The sequence below is a fragment of the Melozone crissalis genome, unplaced genomic scaffold (assembly GCF_028551555.1).
Source record: "Melozone crissalis strain CALT ecotype California unplaced genomic scaffold, PUWL_Pcris_2 ptg000006l_1, whole genome shotgun sequence".
NCBI classification, from domain to species: domain Eukaryota; kingdom Metazoa; phylum Chordata; class Aves; order Passeriformes; family Passerellidae; genus Melozone; species Melozone crissalis.
This window is the reverse complement of record NW_026535784.1, coordinates 5,380,289-5,399,091: the sequence shown is the minus strand read 5'-3', so window position 1 is coordinate 5,399,091 and position 18,803 is coordinate 5,380,289. Positions and strand designations below refer to the sequence as shown.

At 37.2% G+C, this 18,803-nt stretch overlaps 1 protein-coding gene across 1 annotated transcript; it reads left to right on the top strand.

The window, feature by feature from the left end:
• The first annotated feature begins 491 nt into the window (after nucleotides 1-491).
• ANAPC4 (anaphase promoting complex subunit 4) lies at nucleotides 492-16,877 on the top strand. Its single transcript, XM_054295704.1, has 28 exons — nucleotides 492-622; nucleotides 1,203-1,308; nucleotides 2,165-2,297; nucleotides 2,897-2,971; nucleotides 3,101-3,127; nucleotides 3,231-3,275; nucleotides 4,210-4,294; nucleotides 4,658-4,768; nucleotides 5,339-5,422; nucleotides 5,677-5,763; nucleotides 6,478-6,542; nucleotides 6,636-6,678; nucleotides 6,778-6,854; nucleotides 7,291-7,391; nucleotides 7,477-7,528; nucleotides 7,832-7,887; nucleotides 9,069-9,115; nucleotides 10,036-10,092; nucleotides 10,254-10,310; nucleotides 10,863-10,956; nucleotides 11,618-11,715; nucleotides 12,216-12,277; nucleotides 12,369-12,407; nucleotides 12,507-12,608; nucleotides 13,237-13,314; nucleotides 14,034-14,204; nucleotides 15,364-15,487; nucleotides 15,834-16,877. Exons 1-28 carry the CDS (start codon nucleotides 515-517, stop codon nucleotides 16,047-16,049), a joined length of 2,400 nt encoding a protein of 799 aa, XP_054151679.1. The 5' UTR covers nucleotides 492-514; the 3' UTR covers nucleotides 16,050-16,877.
• The last annotated feature ends 1,926 nt before the right edge of the window (nucleotides 16,878-18,803 follow it).

Here is an 18,803-nt window from a genome sequence, read left to right as displayed (position 1 = left end):
GTCCTTTCTTTAGGAAAAAAAAGTATCCTACATAGCATAGTTTCTATTTTAACATTTTGTTATAGACTTAAGAGAATTTATACAGCATTACTTCCTAACACAGCACATATAATATTCAATTCAATATTTGCGAAAAGCCAATCATAAAATACGCATTTTTCACACAATCGTCTCACAGGAAGGCTTGTGAATTTTTAAAAATTTCTCTCCAAATGGACAAGAGCCTTAAAAAAAAGAGTATTTTAGTACTAAGTAGTTCTTAGTGGAGCGGGAAGAGCCTGACCCGCCTCCCTGCGCCCGCCCTGGCTCGGCGCTGCGGCGAGGCCCGCCCCGCTGCCGAGAGATCCCGCACGGCTCCCGGGGCCCGCCCCGCTCTCAGAATCCCCCGCACGGCTCCCGAGCCCCGCCCGCTGCCGAGGCCCGGCCCGCTCCTGGCCGCTCCTTGCCGCGGCGGGAAGCGCCGCCCCCGGAAGCGGGAGCAGAGGCCCGGCGGGCCCCGCGGAGCCCCGCAGCCATGCCCGCCTTCAGGCAGGTGGGCGAGAAGCAGCTGCCGCAGGAGGTCGTGTTCATGTCCTGGTCCCCCAAAAGGGACCTCATCGCCCTGGCCAACCGGGCGGGGGAGGTGAGTGCGGGTGCCGGTGAGGGGCACGGGAGGAAGGGACGCTGCTCTCCCTGCAGGCCCAGATGCCTTTGCCGTTACTTGGGGCATGTTCCTCGTGAGCCTGGCCAGGCATTTAAGGATAGCAATTTTGTAAATCAAATGTCTTAATAATGCTCCTTCGTTTTTTGCATTCTGATTTCCGAACAAATTCACGTGTGATGTGCTTCTCGCTTGTGCATGAAGTTCCTATTTAAGTTCAATCTCATTTTAAATACTTTTTCCCCTGGAACTGCAGTATGTGGTCGTGCATGAAGACAAGACTCGTGCATTTGGGCTGTCCGCTAGAGAGCTGATGGGTAACCCCTGTTGGTTAGGGGCTTGTTTCCTTATGCAAGGCTCAGCTTGTTTCTCTGTACTGCTGTGGACTGTGTGCTACCCTCTATAAGACCATAGGAGTGAATAATCTGCTAGAGAAGCAGGTGGTGTTTAAAGCACAGGAGTTAAAAACTGATAAAAAAACTGTGCATTTTGAACTGATTTACAAACTTTTATTAACGTAAGAAGGTGGTTTAAGTTTGTCTTTAATGCATTTGCTTTGTAGGTTTTACTTCATCGGCTTGCAAACTTTCAACGTGTGTGGAGTTTGCCTCCAAATGAAAATACAGGAAAAGAAGTGACTGCTCTTGCTTGGAGACCAGATGGCAAAAGTAATGTCAAGTATATGAGATGATATGGTGCGATAAAACCCCATGGGAAATCATGAATGATGATGCCTGTGAAGGAAATTTTCAAGTAAACTGTGTTTGAAGAGAAGGGTGGCTTAATTTTATGTAGGTTCATTCACAGCAATAGAGAGATTAACACTATTGAATCCAATGGCAAGAAAGATTAGTAAGCCAGATTTATGTGCCAAATGCTGCTTTTCAGAGTATAGCAAAATTTCAACCTCTTAACTTAACAACCTCTTTGTATGAACGACAAAGTTTATTGGGGGAGAAAGAAGCTGTCTGATCAGGATTGATTGAAGAGCTTAGCTTACTTAGCGTAGGCAAAACTTCATAGGCTAAAGTTACTCTAATTATAGACCAGAGAAGAAAAAAAAGCCTTTTCCTTATTAATAGAAATAATGTTGAAATTAGTAGTTTAATAAACTTATGCCAGAAATCAGTTAATTTTTGCTTCACTGGAGGTTGGAGAATGGGAACAATCTTCCTCTATGACATGTGGATAAAAACGTGTATTGTTTTATGATGGCATCTGAAGAGTTTAAGAAACTTCTTTTTAAAGCTGATTACCTGTGATTATAAGGAAGTAAATACAGAAACCTCTGCCTATTTGCTATTATGGATGAAGAAAGTTAAGTAAAAAGTGGTGCAAAAGTTACTTGGCAACTCCTAATTTGTGTTTTTTGTCCACCAAGCCTTTCTGTTGGACAATGTTATCTATAATATTGGACTCAAGTTTGCAAAATTGGAAGCCTCTACTTTATCAGAACTATTGTTGGAAGTGTTTGAAGCATGTTCAGTTCTAGGTTATTTATGCATTTAACTTGTTTTTCTCTAGTTTTGGCTTTTGGCCTTGCTGATACCAAGCGGATTATTCTGTGTGATGTAGAAAAGCCTGAAAGCTTGCACTCCTTCTCTGTGGAGTTATCTATTACATACATGCATTGGATGGAAGTAACTGAGGAAAGCAGGTGAGTCTGAAAAGAAATAATCACAAGCCATGTAATGTCGCCTTACTGATAATTTATACGTGGAATGTTACAAGCAGTCACATAAAGTAATACAGTTTTCCACAGCTGTGGGGTTTTTTCACCACTTGGCTAAAATTTTCCTTTTTTTAGAATAGACCCTTTTCATATGCTTATTTTTAGTGCTGATACCTTAGCCTAATACATTAAATTTCAGCATAATCTTGTGCTTCTCCTTAAGAGCTGCTTAATCTAGTGTTAGCATGTACAGCCTGTTGTACTGCAGGCTTGGAGAGAGTTTAAACAGAAAGCCTCTGACAATAACTGATTTATATAACAGGCAATGGAGGATTTGGTGACAAGCCTCTGAGCCAGCAGATACAAACTTTATTCACTGGAAATAAAAAAAGATTTTCAGTTTTTTTATTAATTTGATCACTTGATAATCTTTTATATGACCTTTAATAATTTATCCTCTGACATTTGTAATTTTGATATATATATAATGCATTGAATATGTACTCTTAACTCTGGAGTTGAAAAGAAAGGCTCTTCTCATTTTTACAGCTTGGGTAATAAAGACAATATTATGTCTTTTTCAGTGTTCTCACTTCCTTTTACAATGCTGAAGATGAATCAAACCTCCTTTTACCTAAATTACCAGCGCTGCCAAAAAAGTAAGTGTTACTCTAGTAAGCTTGAGGAAATACCATTTGTCATTTATTGTCATTATTTTGGTTATTCATCTTTAACACTCTGCAGCTGTCTGATCATTGTTACTGAGAGTAATTATTTTTTTTTTTCAGTTACAGTACCACTGCAAAAATTTTCAGGTAAGAAATTGTCATATTATAACTCACTGTTTTTTAGTTTTGTTTTATTTTCTGGTATTGGGACAAACTACATAAACCCTAATCACATGTTTTGTATTTTCAGTGAAGAAAAGTCAGATGAGATTATGAAGCTTCTGGGTGATGTCAGGTAAATTCTGGCTGTGGGTTGTTGGTTGAGGTTGTTTGTTTAGTTGCTTTTTTAAAGGGATAAAATAATGGAGTTTAATAATGAGTTTACTGTTAAATTAAATCTGCATCTCTGTCTATCACCAGTTACTCCTTTTTAAAACTTGATAGCTCTTCTCACAGTAGGATTTCCTTGCTTAGGAGAGAGTGAGCTGTCTGTGATGTAGGAGCTTTGTGAATTCTCTCTGCTCCCTTCATCCACTCAATTAATCAAACCAAAAGTTTTTAAGATACTGTTTTCCTAAGTTCTGTGTTGGTTTTAACAGAAATATTCAGTGTCAATGTATATTTATTTAGAGATGTAACAGGCAGAAGTTGCAGTTAATTTGCTTGTATTTAGGCTTTTTCCCAAGCCAGTGTAGCACATTGGTGTTAGTAAGTGAGCAAAACATAAATCTGTCTGTGCCAGACTGTTCTTTGAACTGGGTTTCTGTTTCTGGTGCTGTTGTTACTTCTGTGGCTGTTATTGCTGCTGCATCTTATTTGAAATGTTCATTGCTTTTGAGGTGCTGAGGGATGCCACTGAGTGTGACAAACTCACTCTGTATAGAATCAGGATAATTCAAAGTAGCTTTGTAATAATGCTTTGCAGCCTGCATTGGTAAGGGGAAGGTTGCTAGAAACTTGTTACTTTTAGTGAAAAAGGACTCCCTGACTAAACTGTGCTATTTTTCCCCTATTCTCTCAGTTAATGTAGTAATTAATGCTCTTAATATAAATGTTAGAGGCAGTTTTTATCAATAAAATCCAATCTAATTTGTTAGTTTTTTAATTTCTTGAAAAATGGACGGTAACACAATGTTTCCTTTTGTGCAGGAATAGAATTTAAGTATTAATAATGTGTGTGTTCAAATTCTTTTCAGAATGCTTATCAACACATTCTTCTATTTTTATAGACTTAATGCTCTTGTCCTTGGTGGCAGCTCAGGATTTATTGAGATATATGCTTATGGAATGTTCAAGATTGCTACAGTAAATGGGGTATGTTTGGTTCCTTTCCACATTTTTTCTTCATAATATACCAAGGTATAGCTGAATTGAGTGAAAATATACATATGCTTACACATAAGTGAAACTGGGCTGCTGAATTTGAAGAAACTAATTGATTGGGTTATTGGTTATTGATGGAAAGACCTTGTAACTGGGAAATTTAACTCTTGTTTCAAAATTCACTGTTAATACACAATAAAAAGATTGGGTTTGTTCCTGAGCAGTAGCTGAAAATTGCACTTCATTTTTACCTGCCATTGAACACAGTCATCTTTGTATGTCAGTGTGTTAGAGCAGGAAATATTCTTAGAGGAAATGAAATGTTTTATTAACTTGTAAACTGGAATCCTTCAGGTGGCAGGTTCTTGTCGTGGACTGTGTTTGTCTAGTGATTTGAAATCACTGTCAGTTATTACAGAGCTACAGAACTCTCCAGACAGCGAAGCAGAGATAACGTATTTTCAGGTAAGTAAGCAAATTCAAAAACATTTTTAAAAGGAAAACTGGTCTTTAAATTACATTCTGGTAGCTTTATTGCTTTCCCATCATAACAAAAACTACCAGTTTCAGCCATTTTGAAATTACCCCAGTTTAGCTTTTGAATTTGTGATGTTAACATACAGTTTCACTGATGAGACTGACAATGGTGATCTGAGCAATTCTTGCAAAATACTTCTTTTAGAATAATGTGAATTTATTCAACTACAGTGACAATTATTCAGATTTTCTCCATTCTGCACACAAGGGGCATAACAGCAATGCTTGTGATTATCCTCTTTCCAGAATAGTCATCTTTAAAATGATTACTGTTAGAGCCCCAAAATGTGGAACCTTATCAGTGATTTTTATAGATGTATTAAAAATAGTTATTGCTTCTTTGAATTAAATGTATTTTCCTTTTAAAATCAACCTTAAGGAGTTGAGAATGAAGAGATTTTTCTGTGGGTCCTTCCAATCTGTCTTTTAATTTCTGTAATCTATGTATTGTTAAAAGACAAGTCATCTGTTACCTGTTGCTTTTTCCATTTGTTGTAGTTGGACACTAGTCTGTTATCAAGTTACTTACCTGAGGTAACTCGAATGGCCCGGAAGTTTACTCACATTTCAACTCTGTTACAGGTACAGTTGTGTTACACCATCCTTTTAGTCTTGTGGTTCTGTAGGCTTTGACATTCTAATGCAAGTGAAATAAATGTTTTCTTGTAAGAAGCTTGAGTTGGTTTTAAGTAAATGTAGAGCTCCAACTTGGAATTTGATAATAAATTTTATGTAAGATCTACTGTGTATTTCCTTTATATTGTAACATCCATTTGCTGAATGTGTTGTTGAAAGGGAGAAAGGAAATAATACTGATGCCAGTTTCTGTATTACAGTATATAAAGCTGTCATTGACATGCATGTGTGAAGCATGGGAAGAAATACTGATGCAGATGGACTCACGACTAACAAAGTTTGTACAGGTACTGCAGGATTAACCATCCCTTTGGAAAAACACTTTTGGCAGTAGTTCTGTTGTTCTTGTTAGTCTATTGCATATCTTAATGTTTAAGCATGATGCCTCCAGATAAGAATCCCTAAGTTCAGAGACAGCCTGGAAGCTATTGTGTGTCAAGTGCTCTGATGCTGAAGGCACCTGTGTACAATCAAGCATAATTGTATTGTGATACTTTTATTTATTCTGAATGTTTTAAAAACCATACTTTTCAGCTTGTCCAGCTGTTGATCAGTTGCTTTCTGCTTAAGGCCGTGCTCTTTGTACTTAAGTCATTGATAAACTGATCACTGTAAATGTTCAGTAACACTTTACAGCCTAGTTCAATAGAGCACATGTAATTATCTGTGTTTAAGATGCCATTGGATTTGCTTAAATTTTGTATTCATTGACCATGGTCAGAAGTTAGTGAATCTTGTAATTTGCTTATTTTTTAGAATAGATTCTTGGTGGCAAACTGCTTAGAATTTTTATTGGGTAATGCAGTTGAAAATAACTTGAAATACTAGAGAAATTTCAGTGATCAGAAAATTTTCAGTGATCGGTAGTGATCAGTAGTGATTTCAACATTCAAAGATCTGGGTGGCTTCTTTGAAATACTTTATATGGAGTGTTTGTGAGATAATTTGGCAGGCTGGATTTAATCTCTTCACCAATCTATTTCAATCATTTTGACTGACAGGAAAAGAATACAACCACTTCTGTTCAGGATGAGTTTATGCAGCTGTTGTTATGGGGCAAAGCAAGGTAGTTTCTGTTGTTTTATCTGAGTATGCCTTTGCACTTGATGTTGAAACACAAAATGAAATACCTATTTGGTTCTCTCCTTACCTCCTTCAGTCTGGAACTTCAGGCATTACTAATGAACCAACTGACAGTAAAGGTATGTTAACATTTTTTTAAACATACTAAATTAATCTATTTCAATATCTTTTAATCATTTTTATATTAACAGATTATTATGGTATTTCTTTGTTAACAGGGTTTAAAAAAACTTGGTCAGTCTATAGAGTCTTCCTATTCTAGTATACAAAAGTTGGTTATAAGTCATTTGCAGAGGTAAGTCCCAGAATTTCCAATGAATTTTAGATTAAATGGTATATTATATGCTTTGATAAATGACAATAAGCTGTCTTGGTGGTGCTTTCTATGTAGGTGGGCTGGTATGGAAACTGTGATCATGGCAAAACATTTTACTTTTGTGTAGTAGAGAAGTAGTGAAGTATTTTGAGCAATCTTCATGGTGCATCACCTGTAAATTGCTGCCTTAATTAGGTGTGTTTAATAGGATCTATGCAAAATATTCACACTAACTTTGTGTCATTGAGACAATATCTGCCTTTCTCTGAAGTGATACTATGCCTGTTGTTCATGGCAGACCACCTTATAAGGCTTTGCACTTTGTGCATTAAATAATATAAATGTAGCATGCAGCACAGCACTGAATTTCCAGAGTGTGAATAAAAAATTATGCTTCTTTCCTCTGCTTTCCTAGTGGCTCTGAGGCACTTTTATACCACTTGAGTGAATTGAAAGGAATGGCTTTATGGAAACAAAAATATGAGTCTCTGGGATTAGATGCATCTGGAATTGATGGTACAGTAGTGTGTGTGCTACCTCCCTGCTCTGATTTCACTTTTGAAAGCTTAATAATAATGGTTAGCTTTTTTTTTTTTTACAGAGGCTATTACTGCTGTTGGTTCTTTCATCCTGAAGGCAAATGAGCTGCTTCAGTAAGTATGAAGTCTGGAGAGTTTAAAAAGCATTCCTATTTACTCTTGTATTGGAGGAGATTGGTGGGCTGGGAATAGAGGAGGTTGGGAGAGCAAGACTCCTCTGTTGGTGGGGAGCTTTCATCTTGTCTCCCTGCATGTCAGACTCATTCCACAAGAATAGTCTTACTTGAAACATTGCATTGGCCATTTTGAAAAAAACTGACAGAGCTTGCAGGCCTTTCTGTGGTAAAGATGGGACTTAAGCATGAAGCAGCTTGTGACAGTCAGATTTTGTAATTTCTTGTCTTGTTTCTTGTTTAGAGTGATCGACAGTAGTATGAAAAACTTCAAGGCATTTTTCCGATGGCTCTATGTTGGTAAGATTGGTCACACAGTCATCATCCAGTATCTGGTTTATATTGTAAGCATTGAAATGCAGACAAGTAACTAGGCCAATCTTAATTATAACCATCTTTTTTTTTCTATCATAGAAAATTTCTGGACATATAAAGGGATATAGTTGATGAGGCAAGAGTAATTATAATAATAAACACAGATTATAAATTTGGCAGTTCTCAATTCAATTTAGTATGTGCAGAGTGGGTATTGCATATACTTGACCTGTAATACTGCTCCAAACTGTTTTCTGCTTCATGAGCAATTTGCTGATCTTGATTTGGAGAAAAATAAAGGGCTTTTTTTGGTCTACACAAAACTTGAAATATAGCCTCATTTTCTTTTACTCTGTTACTTGCTGTTTTCTCCTGTGAAAGCCTAGTTACTTGTAAGGTTCTGCACAGATGTAAACAGTCTCTGAATGTCCACTTGCACTTAGTAGCCACCTTCAGTTGCGTCTGGGTAGCTGCAGAGAAAATGTTAGAAGGAAACGAAGCACGCTGTGTTTTAGCCTGCTTGTTTTTATAAAGTGTTTATGAATAAGTTTATAACTTCAATTTGATCTTTTTAGAACTACCTTACAAAAACTAAGTGTTATTACCAGATATTATAGAAGTACCAGGTATGCAGTGTTAGCACTTACTAGCCGGAATATAATAGTTCTAATTTAAAAATTACAGAAAGCAGGACTACCTAAGTTCTCTGTCACAATGTTATGTTCACTGTTTGTTTCATTTTAGACTAAACAGAGAACTTTATCCAAGCCTTGCAGATTTGAAATTAATCCTGTGCCATTCTCTTAAAACACATTTTTCTGAGCATGACAGTTTTCATCTATTTTACATATATCTATTTTAGTACTCTGAGTATGGACATGAACAAATTCTTATGAGCTCTTTTCAGAATAATTTTATTTCAGTCTCATACAGAGTAGAATGCAGTTGGAGAAGATTAAAGATAAAAATTCTTGAAGATTTGTAATGTAAGCTAGTGAGACTAGAGAGACTGAATTTCAGTCTCGACTTGTAATTCTTCATCCCAGGCTCTTTTGCTTCTAATGAATGAATCTTTTTTAACAGCAATGTCTTATTACATACATGTGAAAAATAAAGGATATTAGGAAAACCATATTAATGCAATAAGAATATAATTTTTCCCTCAGCCATGTTGAGGATGTCAGAAGATCATGTGCTTCCAGAGCTGAACAAGGTAATAGTAACATTTTCTGATAAATGGTGATATCCTCGATATTCTGGTCATCTCAAAAGCAGAATTAAAAGTTCCTTTTTGTTCCAGAACTTAAAGGGTAGTGTCTGTGTCATTTTTTTGAGAAAGTCGATGCCTGTGCATTGACACTAGTGTGCTGTTGTGCTTGAATTACTTTTTCTGTTTTCTTTGCTAACACTGCTGTATTTAGTATGCTGGGTATGCAAGGCCTCTGTATGGCAGCTCTTCGTGCACCCTAAATGCTGAAGTCAACCAGAGTGAGATCTTAGTATCTTTATCAATGTCCCCATAGAGGAGAGGGAATATATAATGAAACAATAATATAATAGTACAATAACACCTGCATTGAATTTGCAGCCACCATCACACTGCCCTCACTTGAGGGCAGAGATGCCTTCCAGAAATAGATAGGCTGGAGGAATGGGCAGGCAGGGACTCCCTGCAGTTCATGAAAGACAAACTGCAAGGTTCTGTTGTGGGGTGGGTTAATCCCTTGTGAGTACACTGCTGGAGCCCATGTGGCTGGGAGGATGTCAGCTCTGCCAAAATGATGTGGGGAATCACTGGGTGCATGCTGGGCATGAGCCAGCAGTGTGCCCTGGCAAAGGTGGGCAGGGGTGACCAGGGCTGTAGTAATGAGAGCATGGTCAGGAGAAGCACTTATTGTCCTAATTTAGCACTTGTTGGTTGGTCCCATCTCCAGTTTGGGACCATCATGTACAAGACAAGAATGGTCTGGGATGAGTTCAGCAGAGCACTCCCAAGTGGGTTGGAGGCTTGAACATTTGCCCTGTGAGCACAGGCTGAGGGAGCTGTGCTTGTGCAGCCTACAGATTGTGTGTTCTATGCTCATTGAAATGTTTCTTACCCTTTGCTTTTCTCACTGTTTTGTTCCCTTTTAGATGACTCAAAAAGATATCACATTTGTGGCTGATTTTCTTACTGAGCACTTCAATGAGGTCAGTGATACTCATTTTCCAAGTACATGATTTGACTGTATTTTGCTGACAATAGCTGAGTCTGAAAAATCTTAGAATAAAATAATTTGATCATCTTTTTGTTCACTACTTCTCATTATTTTTGTGTTTAAATAATGGTTTTGTTTCCATTATTTTTTTAGGCACCAGAACTTTACAATCGTAAAGGAAAATACTTCAATGTGGAGAGAGTTGGTCAGGTAAAGAACTAAGGAATAAATGCAAAAAGAATAAATGGGAAAATCCTTAAATAGAGAAGCTTTTAAAGTTGTGTCCACTTTGCTACCTTGGCCTTTTTGCTCTGTGTTGCACATACCAGTAATGGTAAAAAAGAGTAAATTGTTTCACCTTATTATTAGGAAAATGAGGGTTTAAAATGTTGTTGTTTCACTTCACACATGCTGTATTTTTAGGAAAAGACAAAAATATTTTGCAGCAGTAGTAAAACACTAAAAGCCAGCTTCAGTAAAACTGATATGTTGGTTATCTGTATGGCATTAATTACTGCATTTCAAAACATTTGTCTTCAGACTTCATCTAAAAATCAGTTTCTTAGGGAAATATCACCATGTGATCTTAAACAATAGTTGATTTTTCTTGTTTCTTGATGGGGTGGAATATTTAATTTTAAGACTATGGCATGTTAATTTACCAAGAAATGTTTAATATGGTCGCTAGGGACAATAGTGAAGGTGGAATTCTAATGTTCCCTATTCTTAAATTACAGTCTTAAAAATGTGTTTCTTTTCTAGTACTTGAAAGATGAAGATGATGACCTTGTATCCCCACCTAATACAGAGGGAAACCAGTGGTTTAACTTTCTTAAAGATAGTACTCATCTTAAAGGTAATGTGTTTCCATGAAAAAGAAGTGAATGCAAGATATATGCAGAATGTAACCAATGTAGAAGAATTATCTTTTTTCATGCTTGTGAGTTACTTTTGTAATGTTACTCATTGGTCTTCATCTGAGTGGAATAAAATAAATGGGCCTTGCACAGGGTTTATGTAGCTGCTTACCCAGTCAATTACCATTTTCTGGAAATTGAGAGTTCCTCATCTTTTCTGTACCAGTCTCAGAAGTGTAGACTTGGAAGGAATCCCAGAAGAGGTCTATTTTAGGATATCTTAATTCAAGAGAGTAATAGTTATGCTTAGGTTGTACCTGAGGGAAGTGTCCTAGCTTGTTCTCTTTCACTGGAATCTGAAACTATTTTGTTAATTAGTGGTGAAAAGGAAGTAAGAGACTATAATGAGCAGATGGTGACAATTATTTTAGTTTAAGTTTAGAAACCAAGGACTGTAAAACCTTGACAGCAAAAGCTGCATATAATAGAATTTGCTACAGTTGCCTTTTTCTGCCTATTTAATTTGATAAAAAGGGGGGAAATTGTAGCATTTTTGTTTGAAAAATAGTCTTTAGAAAATCTGGTTTTGAAGGTAATAATGGTGTAATATGTTTCTATAGAGATACAAGCATTTTTAAAATTAACTTTGTCTGTTTACAGAAAGCCCACTTCTGTTTCCCTACTATCCTGAGAAATCATTGCATTTTGTCAAAAGGCAAATGGAAGGGGTCATTGATCTGTGTTTACAAAAGCCAGCAGTAAGTTCTGTTTTTACAAATGATAACTTTCTTTTAGGGATAGTGGTCAACTGGAGGAAGCAGTCATGCTTAGCAAGGCCTGAAGCTTTAATCTTTGCCTTTGAGTGCCTGTAACTTGGGTAGAGTCCAGCTTCACTGCTGGGATATCTCAAGCCTTTGGCCAGGGAAAGTACAGTGGGGGATTCTTTTATTTGACATATTCTCTTCACACGATTTTGGGATCTGCTTTTAATGTTAATTATATGTGTGTGTGTGCTGTGTACCAGATAACTGCATTAGTTGGCAATACATTAATCTAGTATGGAGAAACATGAAACAAATGTATGAAGTGAAAGTAGTGTTTGCATTAGGGATGTTTATTTCAGGATAAATATTGGTGGAGTTTTCTTTCAGATGTACTGAGAGGTTGTTGGTAGGTTGGTTGTTTTTTTTTCTTAAAAACATGTATAATTATGAATAACTGCCTGTATTTTATGGACTATTTTTATTCTATTTATTAGGATGTAATTGGGAAGTCAGTGCATCAGGCAGTCTGCATATCTCTCTACAAAGTTTCTCAAAGGTATTTCTTTACTAAAAACAGCTAAAGAAATGTGCAACTAAAACTCATGCATGAGTAGCATTTCATAAACTGTTTTGTCTTTCCTTTGCAGTGAAGATTCCACACCTCAGTTATTTAAGTTACCATTTCTGTAAGTATGCTGCTATGCCTTGTTCCTATTCCTTGTTCCATGTAGTTTACAGGTTATTAAAACTTAATCTAAATTTTCATTTCTTCCCCCATATTGCAGGTGGAATGACAAAACATCTAACTTACATTATGTTCTCTTCACCATGTTAGAAAATTCTATTTCTAAAATACACATTTTGAGAAGACATACTGATACTTCCAGGTAAGACAAAAAGAGGGAAAAAGTGGTGTGTGAGTTTTGCCACATTTGTACAGAAACACAATTTAAATCTATTTGTAAAAACAAGGAATGAGCACCATGAATACAATTTCTCTTGAATACTAGAGAAAATGAGGAATACATTAGGTGCAGCGGGAAACTGCAGCAGAAGTTTGTGTTGTATTACACTCAGTAAATCTCATCTCAAGACCCAAGATGTTTCTGGGATTAGAAAAAATGAGATTCCATTAGATTGCTGCTAACAGAATTACTTATTTGTGCAAACTTCTGAAATATTACAAAGAATCGTGCTTCCTCTGTTGCTTTGTCTTACTGTAAATAGTGTTCTTTGATTAATGTCTTGCAGTCTGTAATTTAATGATGGCTTTCTCTTCTCTGCATAAGCCAGATGTAGTTTTCCATTTGAGTCCATTAGTTATGTTTTTCTGAGGAGCAGAGGAATTTAAAAGGTTCCCATCCACCAATCACATAATTTTGGCATGTAGCCATGTATTGTGCTGAGCTTAGATAGCTTTTTCACCATCTTGTACCACAGTTGCCTTTAGAGATTTTGGATTCTCAGTGAAGGGAAAGGTTTTTGTCACTGATACAATTACCTCTGTTGTTGTAGGTCTGTCAGTAATGGGATTCTTGCAGTAGAGTTTGGAAACTTCTTGAACAACAGTATAAATGAGAGCTCAGACTCCAGGTCAGTATATTTGATTTTTCTTGCAGATTGGTGAATAAAAAAAATCATGTTTCCTGTTGGTTTTCTTGTATTGTTACCTTTGAAGTTAACTCACCTGGGTTAATCAGGGTGTAAGAAATGGCACAGGTGCATGAAGCTGCAGAATAGTGCAGATCTCACATCACACTTCATCTCAAGGTCAAGTAAATTTTAGTTTTCCAGTTGAAAACTAAAGCTTTGACACATGTGCAAGAAACAAATCTAGCTGGAAACAAGTATTGTTTATCTCTGTGATGTTCTTTAAGTAAGGTAAAACTTGGTATGGCTGAATGTAGTCATCTTACAAGGCATATGATTGGCTAAACTTGTCCTTTTCATGTAGAAAAGCCAGATGTGATTTGCCCTCAGAACCTTCAGCTGTATTTCTAAATTTTCTTTGGTATTTATGTTTGCTGTTTCTTCTGTTTCATCTGAAATGTGAAGGTTACTAGTAAGAGTTTTTTGTGAGTTGTTTTATTTTTCCCTTCAGAATAATTTTTCCTGCATGATGCAGGAGTCTGCCAGGTTGTGGCTATCATTTAGTCAGCTGTACAACTGACCTCTTTTATTATTTTATTATTATTTACAATGAAGCTCGTTGTTAAGTACTGAATACTTGTTAACATGAGTGCTGATTAACATCTATTTTATTTCTGCATTCTCTTATATTACTTGATGCTTTCTAAATTATTTTCCTGTAGATGCTACAGTTGTTTGGATGCTCACTTCTATGATGATGAAACTGTAACTGTAGTTCTGAAAGAGAGTGTGCAACAAGAGGGGAAGGAGAGAGTCTTGGCTCAGCTGCCTTTATCTTCAGTATATACAGATGAAGACCAAGATGGGAAATCCATTTGGGATTCTATGGAAAGGTATTGAAAAACCTTGAGCAAATCTGAAAATGTAGAACTGAAAAGCAAATTAAGCAAATATTGTGATTGTGTACAGTTACTCATACTTTGTGCGTGTGTAAATATTTTGAAGATAGAAACTCTTTTTGTGCCAGGAGAGTAGGATGAGGGAGATGGAAGCTTCCTAAATAGTTTGTTTTGTGGTTTTTGGGGGCGTAGTTTTCAGTTTTTTCGTACTGATACTACTGCTGTACCTGCCTGTCGTGAAATGGAAGAATAAGCTGAAGACACCTTGCAGAATCAGAAATCTTCCTTAGAAAGATGCTGACTTTTCTAGTCAGAATACTTCAGTTGAGGATGTTTTCAGCATATGTGCTCGTACCTCTGCCTTGTAATAAGAGTACACAAGTATTTCTTGATCTTTCCCTGATAGCCACCCTTACAAATATTGTCAGCTTGACCTTAAAACATCAGAACTGGTACAGCTGTCTGCATTGGCATAGGTAGAGGTGAAAGTGAACACACACACAAAGGCCAATGAAATTCAATTCGTGAATCCAAACCTTTAGTTGCTATGTGTTCCTTGCTTTTACTTTTCTCCCATTCTTCTCTGGTGGTTTGCTTATGATGCATTTTTATTTCAAAATAAGGAGCCACACTGAACTGTAAATTAACTTTTTATGCCACAAAGATATTGTATATTGAAGGGCGAACAGAAAATATTAAGAGCAAATTCAAACTAATCTTGTCTGCTGTAATAGGTAAGGAGTGTCTTCATACAGTCCCTGTGAGTGGGGTAATGATGCATATTTGAAAGTCATGGAGGCCAAACTTCTGTGTAAGGGAGGCACTGCATCCAGGACTGTGTTTGATAACTCCTCTTTGTGCAGAGAAGTTTGAAAAAAGCCACCCACATCCTGCTACAGCTGTTTCTTGTGGGAAGGTCAGACTTTACAAACCCCTTCTCACCTGCTGTAATGTTTTTAACTCAGTTGGAACGTGCTGTGTCTCTACAGTTGGATGTCCTGCTCTAGAGTATCACACTGGCATTCTGATGGTTTCAGAGACTTATCTGCTTGTTGCATCTGATGAAATTTGGACATAAGAAACTGCAGGTATTTTCTTAGAAGTGCAGTTGTTTCTTGTGAAGCAGCTTTGTGCTTTTTTCCTTGCTGTGCAGGCTGGATGAGCGAAGTGGTGAGATACCCACACGTACTGTCTTCTTGGAGAGTCAGTGGAGAGTGCTGGAGAACATGAAAGCTCAGTATGTTTCTGTAAATGGCATTAGGAAAGTTTCTTGTGTGGTAAGTGCAGTATCTGTGAAAAAACCTGTCTATTAAAGGAAATGTGCTGACTGAAGTGGTAACCTAAAAGTTACCAATTTCTTTTTTTAACAAATAGATTATTTTTTTCATAATCTGCTATTAGTGTGTCAGGATACAGTCATACCATAGTAGCACAGGATGGAAAAACTTTAACAGAAGGTAATAGATCTGCTTGCTTTACTTCTCAGCCTATAGAGCAATAAAATGTTGCTAATTCCCTTGAAACCTCCATTTCAAAGATAAAAGTTATTTTCAAAGCTGACAAAGTGCTGGTGGTGTTTTTATTTATTTGGTCATTAACAGGAGCTTCTTACTGTCTCTGTAGCTGAGTTCAAACCTCCGCCACATCAGGGTGTTTGAGATGGACGTAGAGGATGATGGGGAAGTTGAGGAGGAAGAGGAAGAAGAAACAACTCAGATTGCAGCTGGGGAACCTGATGAGCCAAATCAGCCTGCAGATGGCCAGGACAATGTGTGTGATGCATCTGCTGAGGAACTACCTGATGAAGCTGAAGAACATGAGACAAGCCTGGATCCTTGAAATGGGCTTTGGTAATAGAAAGGGGACAGGACTGAACTGTAAATACTGTTTTTAATGGCACAAAGAAATTGTGTGTATTGAGGAATGAACACAAAATACTCAAAGCAAGTTCAAACTCATCCTGGCTGCTCCAGTAAGCAGGGACACTTATCAGTACTGTCCCTGGGACTGGGAGTGATGTGGAGTGATACATTTGAAAGGTCATGTAACTAGTAATCTGACTTCAGGCTGCTGAGATGATGGATCCCATACCTCCTCAAACAGCTGAATCAAGCTGGAATTCTGTATTGCTTCTCAGCTAAGATTGTGTTCTAGAGTACATCTGTTGACTCTTTTCTGTCTGGCACACGGTTTAGTGCCAGCTAAAGCTTTGAAAGCTTTTCTATTTGCTGGTTTTAAAAGGTGAAGAGAAAAAGAAATACCAGCTGAAGTTTTTGTAGCTAGTCTGTTCAGTCGTGGATACTGTTATAAAAATAAAATAAAGTTGTATATAAAACCAACAAAACTTGGGACCTAATTTTTTGCTTCTCAGACTTTGTAATGGGTTTGAAAGTTTCCTGTAGAACCAAAATGTAAAATTGCAAGTAAATGTTGGGCTAGTTACACACCAAAATTTAGCAACTGTTAATGAAATGCATAGTTTTAAAAGCTCTTTGGATAAGATCTGTCCTTGGTAACACAGCATTTCAATCTATGCAGTTCTTTAGTCCTCAGTGCAATGTGTGTGTGCAGTACATGATTTGTCAAATGCTTGCATGTCTCAGCCTGCCTAGTTTCTGTGAATTTGTTCCTGAAAGCCTGTTTTTTCAATCTGGAATTTTTGTAATGAAAACTTTTACCAGAGAATATATTTTTTTATTCTCATTCAGCACTGGGAGTTGTGCATGGCTCTCAGCATAATCATGTTACTTGCAGTTTATATATTACTGTAGGCATGATGTAGTGGTAAGCAGTAGAAACTAGAAACAGCATTTAGAAATCTAAAATGTTTTCTTCATCCCTACTAGCTGCCATTCTGAACTGACATAAAACTCAGCTCTTTGAATGAACAATGCTGCTTTTAATGCATATACACTCCTTTGAACAGTGAGTGTACCTTGTATTTGTGAGGAGGACCAAGTTTCCATTCTGTGCTTTAAAAATAAATCTTTTGAAATTGCTATTTGGCATTGCAAAATTCAAATACTAACCTTATTTTACCCTCTTATTTTGAAATGTACTATTTTTAAGTAACTTTTAAAAAGTGGACTTCTGAAAGTTTTGATCTCTTTAGGGGAGACCCTGGTAAAACAAGCTTTCAGTTTTGAAAGAGACTAGGTTTTTCCCTTTTCTAACAACCTCCTTGAAAGCTGCTTGCTGTTCATCATTCTCATCCAACAGATGGTCAAGTTTCAGGGCCCAGTGAAGCTGTAGGACAGGAGGGGCAGAAATGCCCATCCAGAAGTTCTGTGATTTTCTGTGTAGAGCGGGCAACTCTTATTAAAAAATTGTTGTTGCAACAGAACCCACTTAGCTTAAACCTGGCCTTGTGTTCTTTCAGGGAACTTTTGCTTCTGATCTAATTTAGAGTTGTCACATCAAGGGCTTAGAAGTAATTGTTCTGCTGTGTTTTGTGCTATATAATTTTAGTCCATGTGCATATGGAAATCTGATCTCTCCTGCCCCAGTAGTTCCTAAATTTGTGTTAGTAGCAGATGTGTTCCATGTCACAGGGGCCTGTCTTTCAGACATCTCCTAAGGTTGCTCTGTGCACCTTTCTAGTGTACCTTGGATAAACTTGAGTCAGTGGGAGCTTTGTGGCTGGCTTGGGTAAGTCCATGTGCACATTGTGCATTTCTCAGTGACACAGGACAGACACACCAGTGGTCAGTGCTGCTGAATGCATTGCTGATTCTTTCTGACAAGCTTTTTAAAAAATTTGATTTGCTGATAGACTTTTGTAATAATAAATATGTCAGTAATGTGTTTATGCAACTGTTTTCCACAGGGTGTTAAGATGCATTTGATCTAGAAGTATTTTAGGATTTTGGTAGTGTCTGAGTGTGGTGGTTTCTCATTTACCATTTTGATCTCTTATCTCTTATGTTAACTGAAGGCTCAGCCAACCTTTTTCTGTGGGGAGTTGTAATTTACTGATAGTTTTGTGGACAAAAAACCTCTTTATTCTCAGCAAGCATGCACACAATCCACTCTGTAATACAAATCTTTATGTCTCTTAAGGAGCATTTACTGCTGCCTCTTTTTTAATATCTGTTTTGCATTTGGCATTACTATTTTTTTTTGAAGATCTTACCACAACTTTTATTTTCTGATCTTTATTCCCTTTTCCAGACCTTTTGCTCGTGCCTATTTTGCCTGATCTCTTCAAAGTTAGCCCCATTGCCAAGTGTGCACTTTGGTCTCTCACCAGCTGGTGCTGTTTTGCTCCACAACCTGGACATGCTGTGACACCATGGATTTTGTGGCACATTTGCAGCTTCCTGCATAAGCAGCCCCTTGAGCTGCTCAGAAAGACAGCAGATGGCTGTAGAGCAATAATGAACAAAAGCTTGCTTTATTACAGATTCATGTTTGCAGAAGGGACAAGGGATGTGTAGCTTTACAAAATCTATAGCTGGTCCTCATGCTCCTTGACTTTGAAAAACACCTTACCTAAAAAATGCCTTCGACCCCATTTGTAAACCTTGACAAAATAGGAAAGCCATCTCTGTAAGCATGGAAATTCCTTAGTATGTGGGCTGTATTAAATATCTG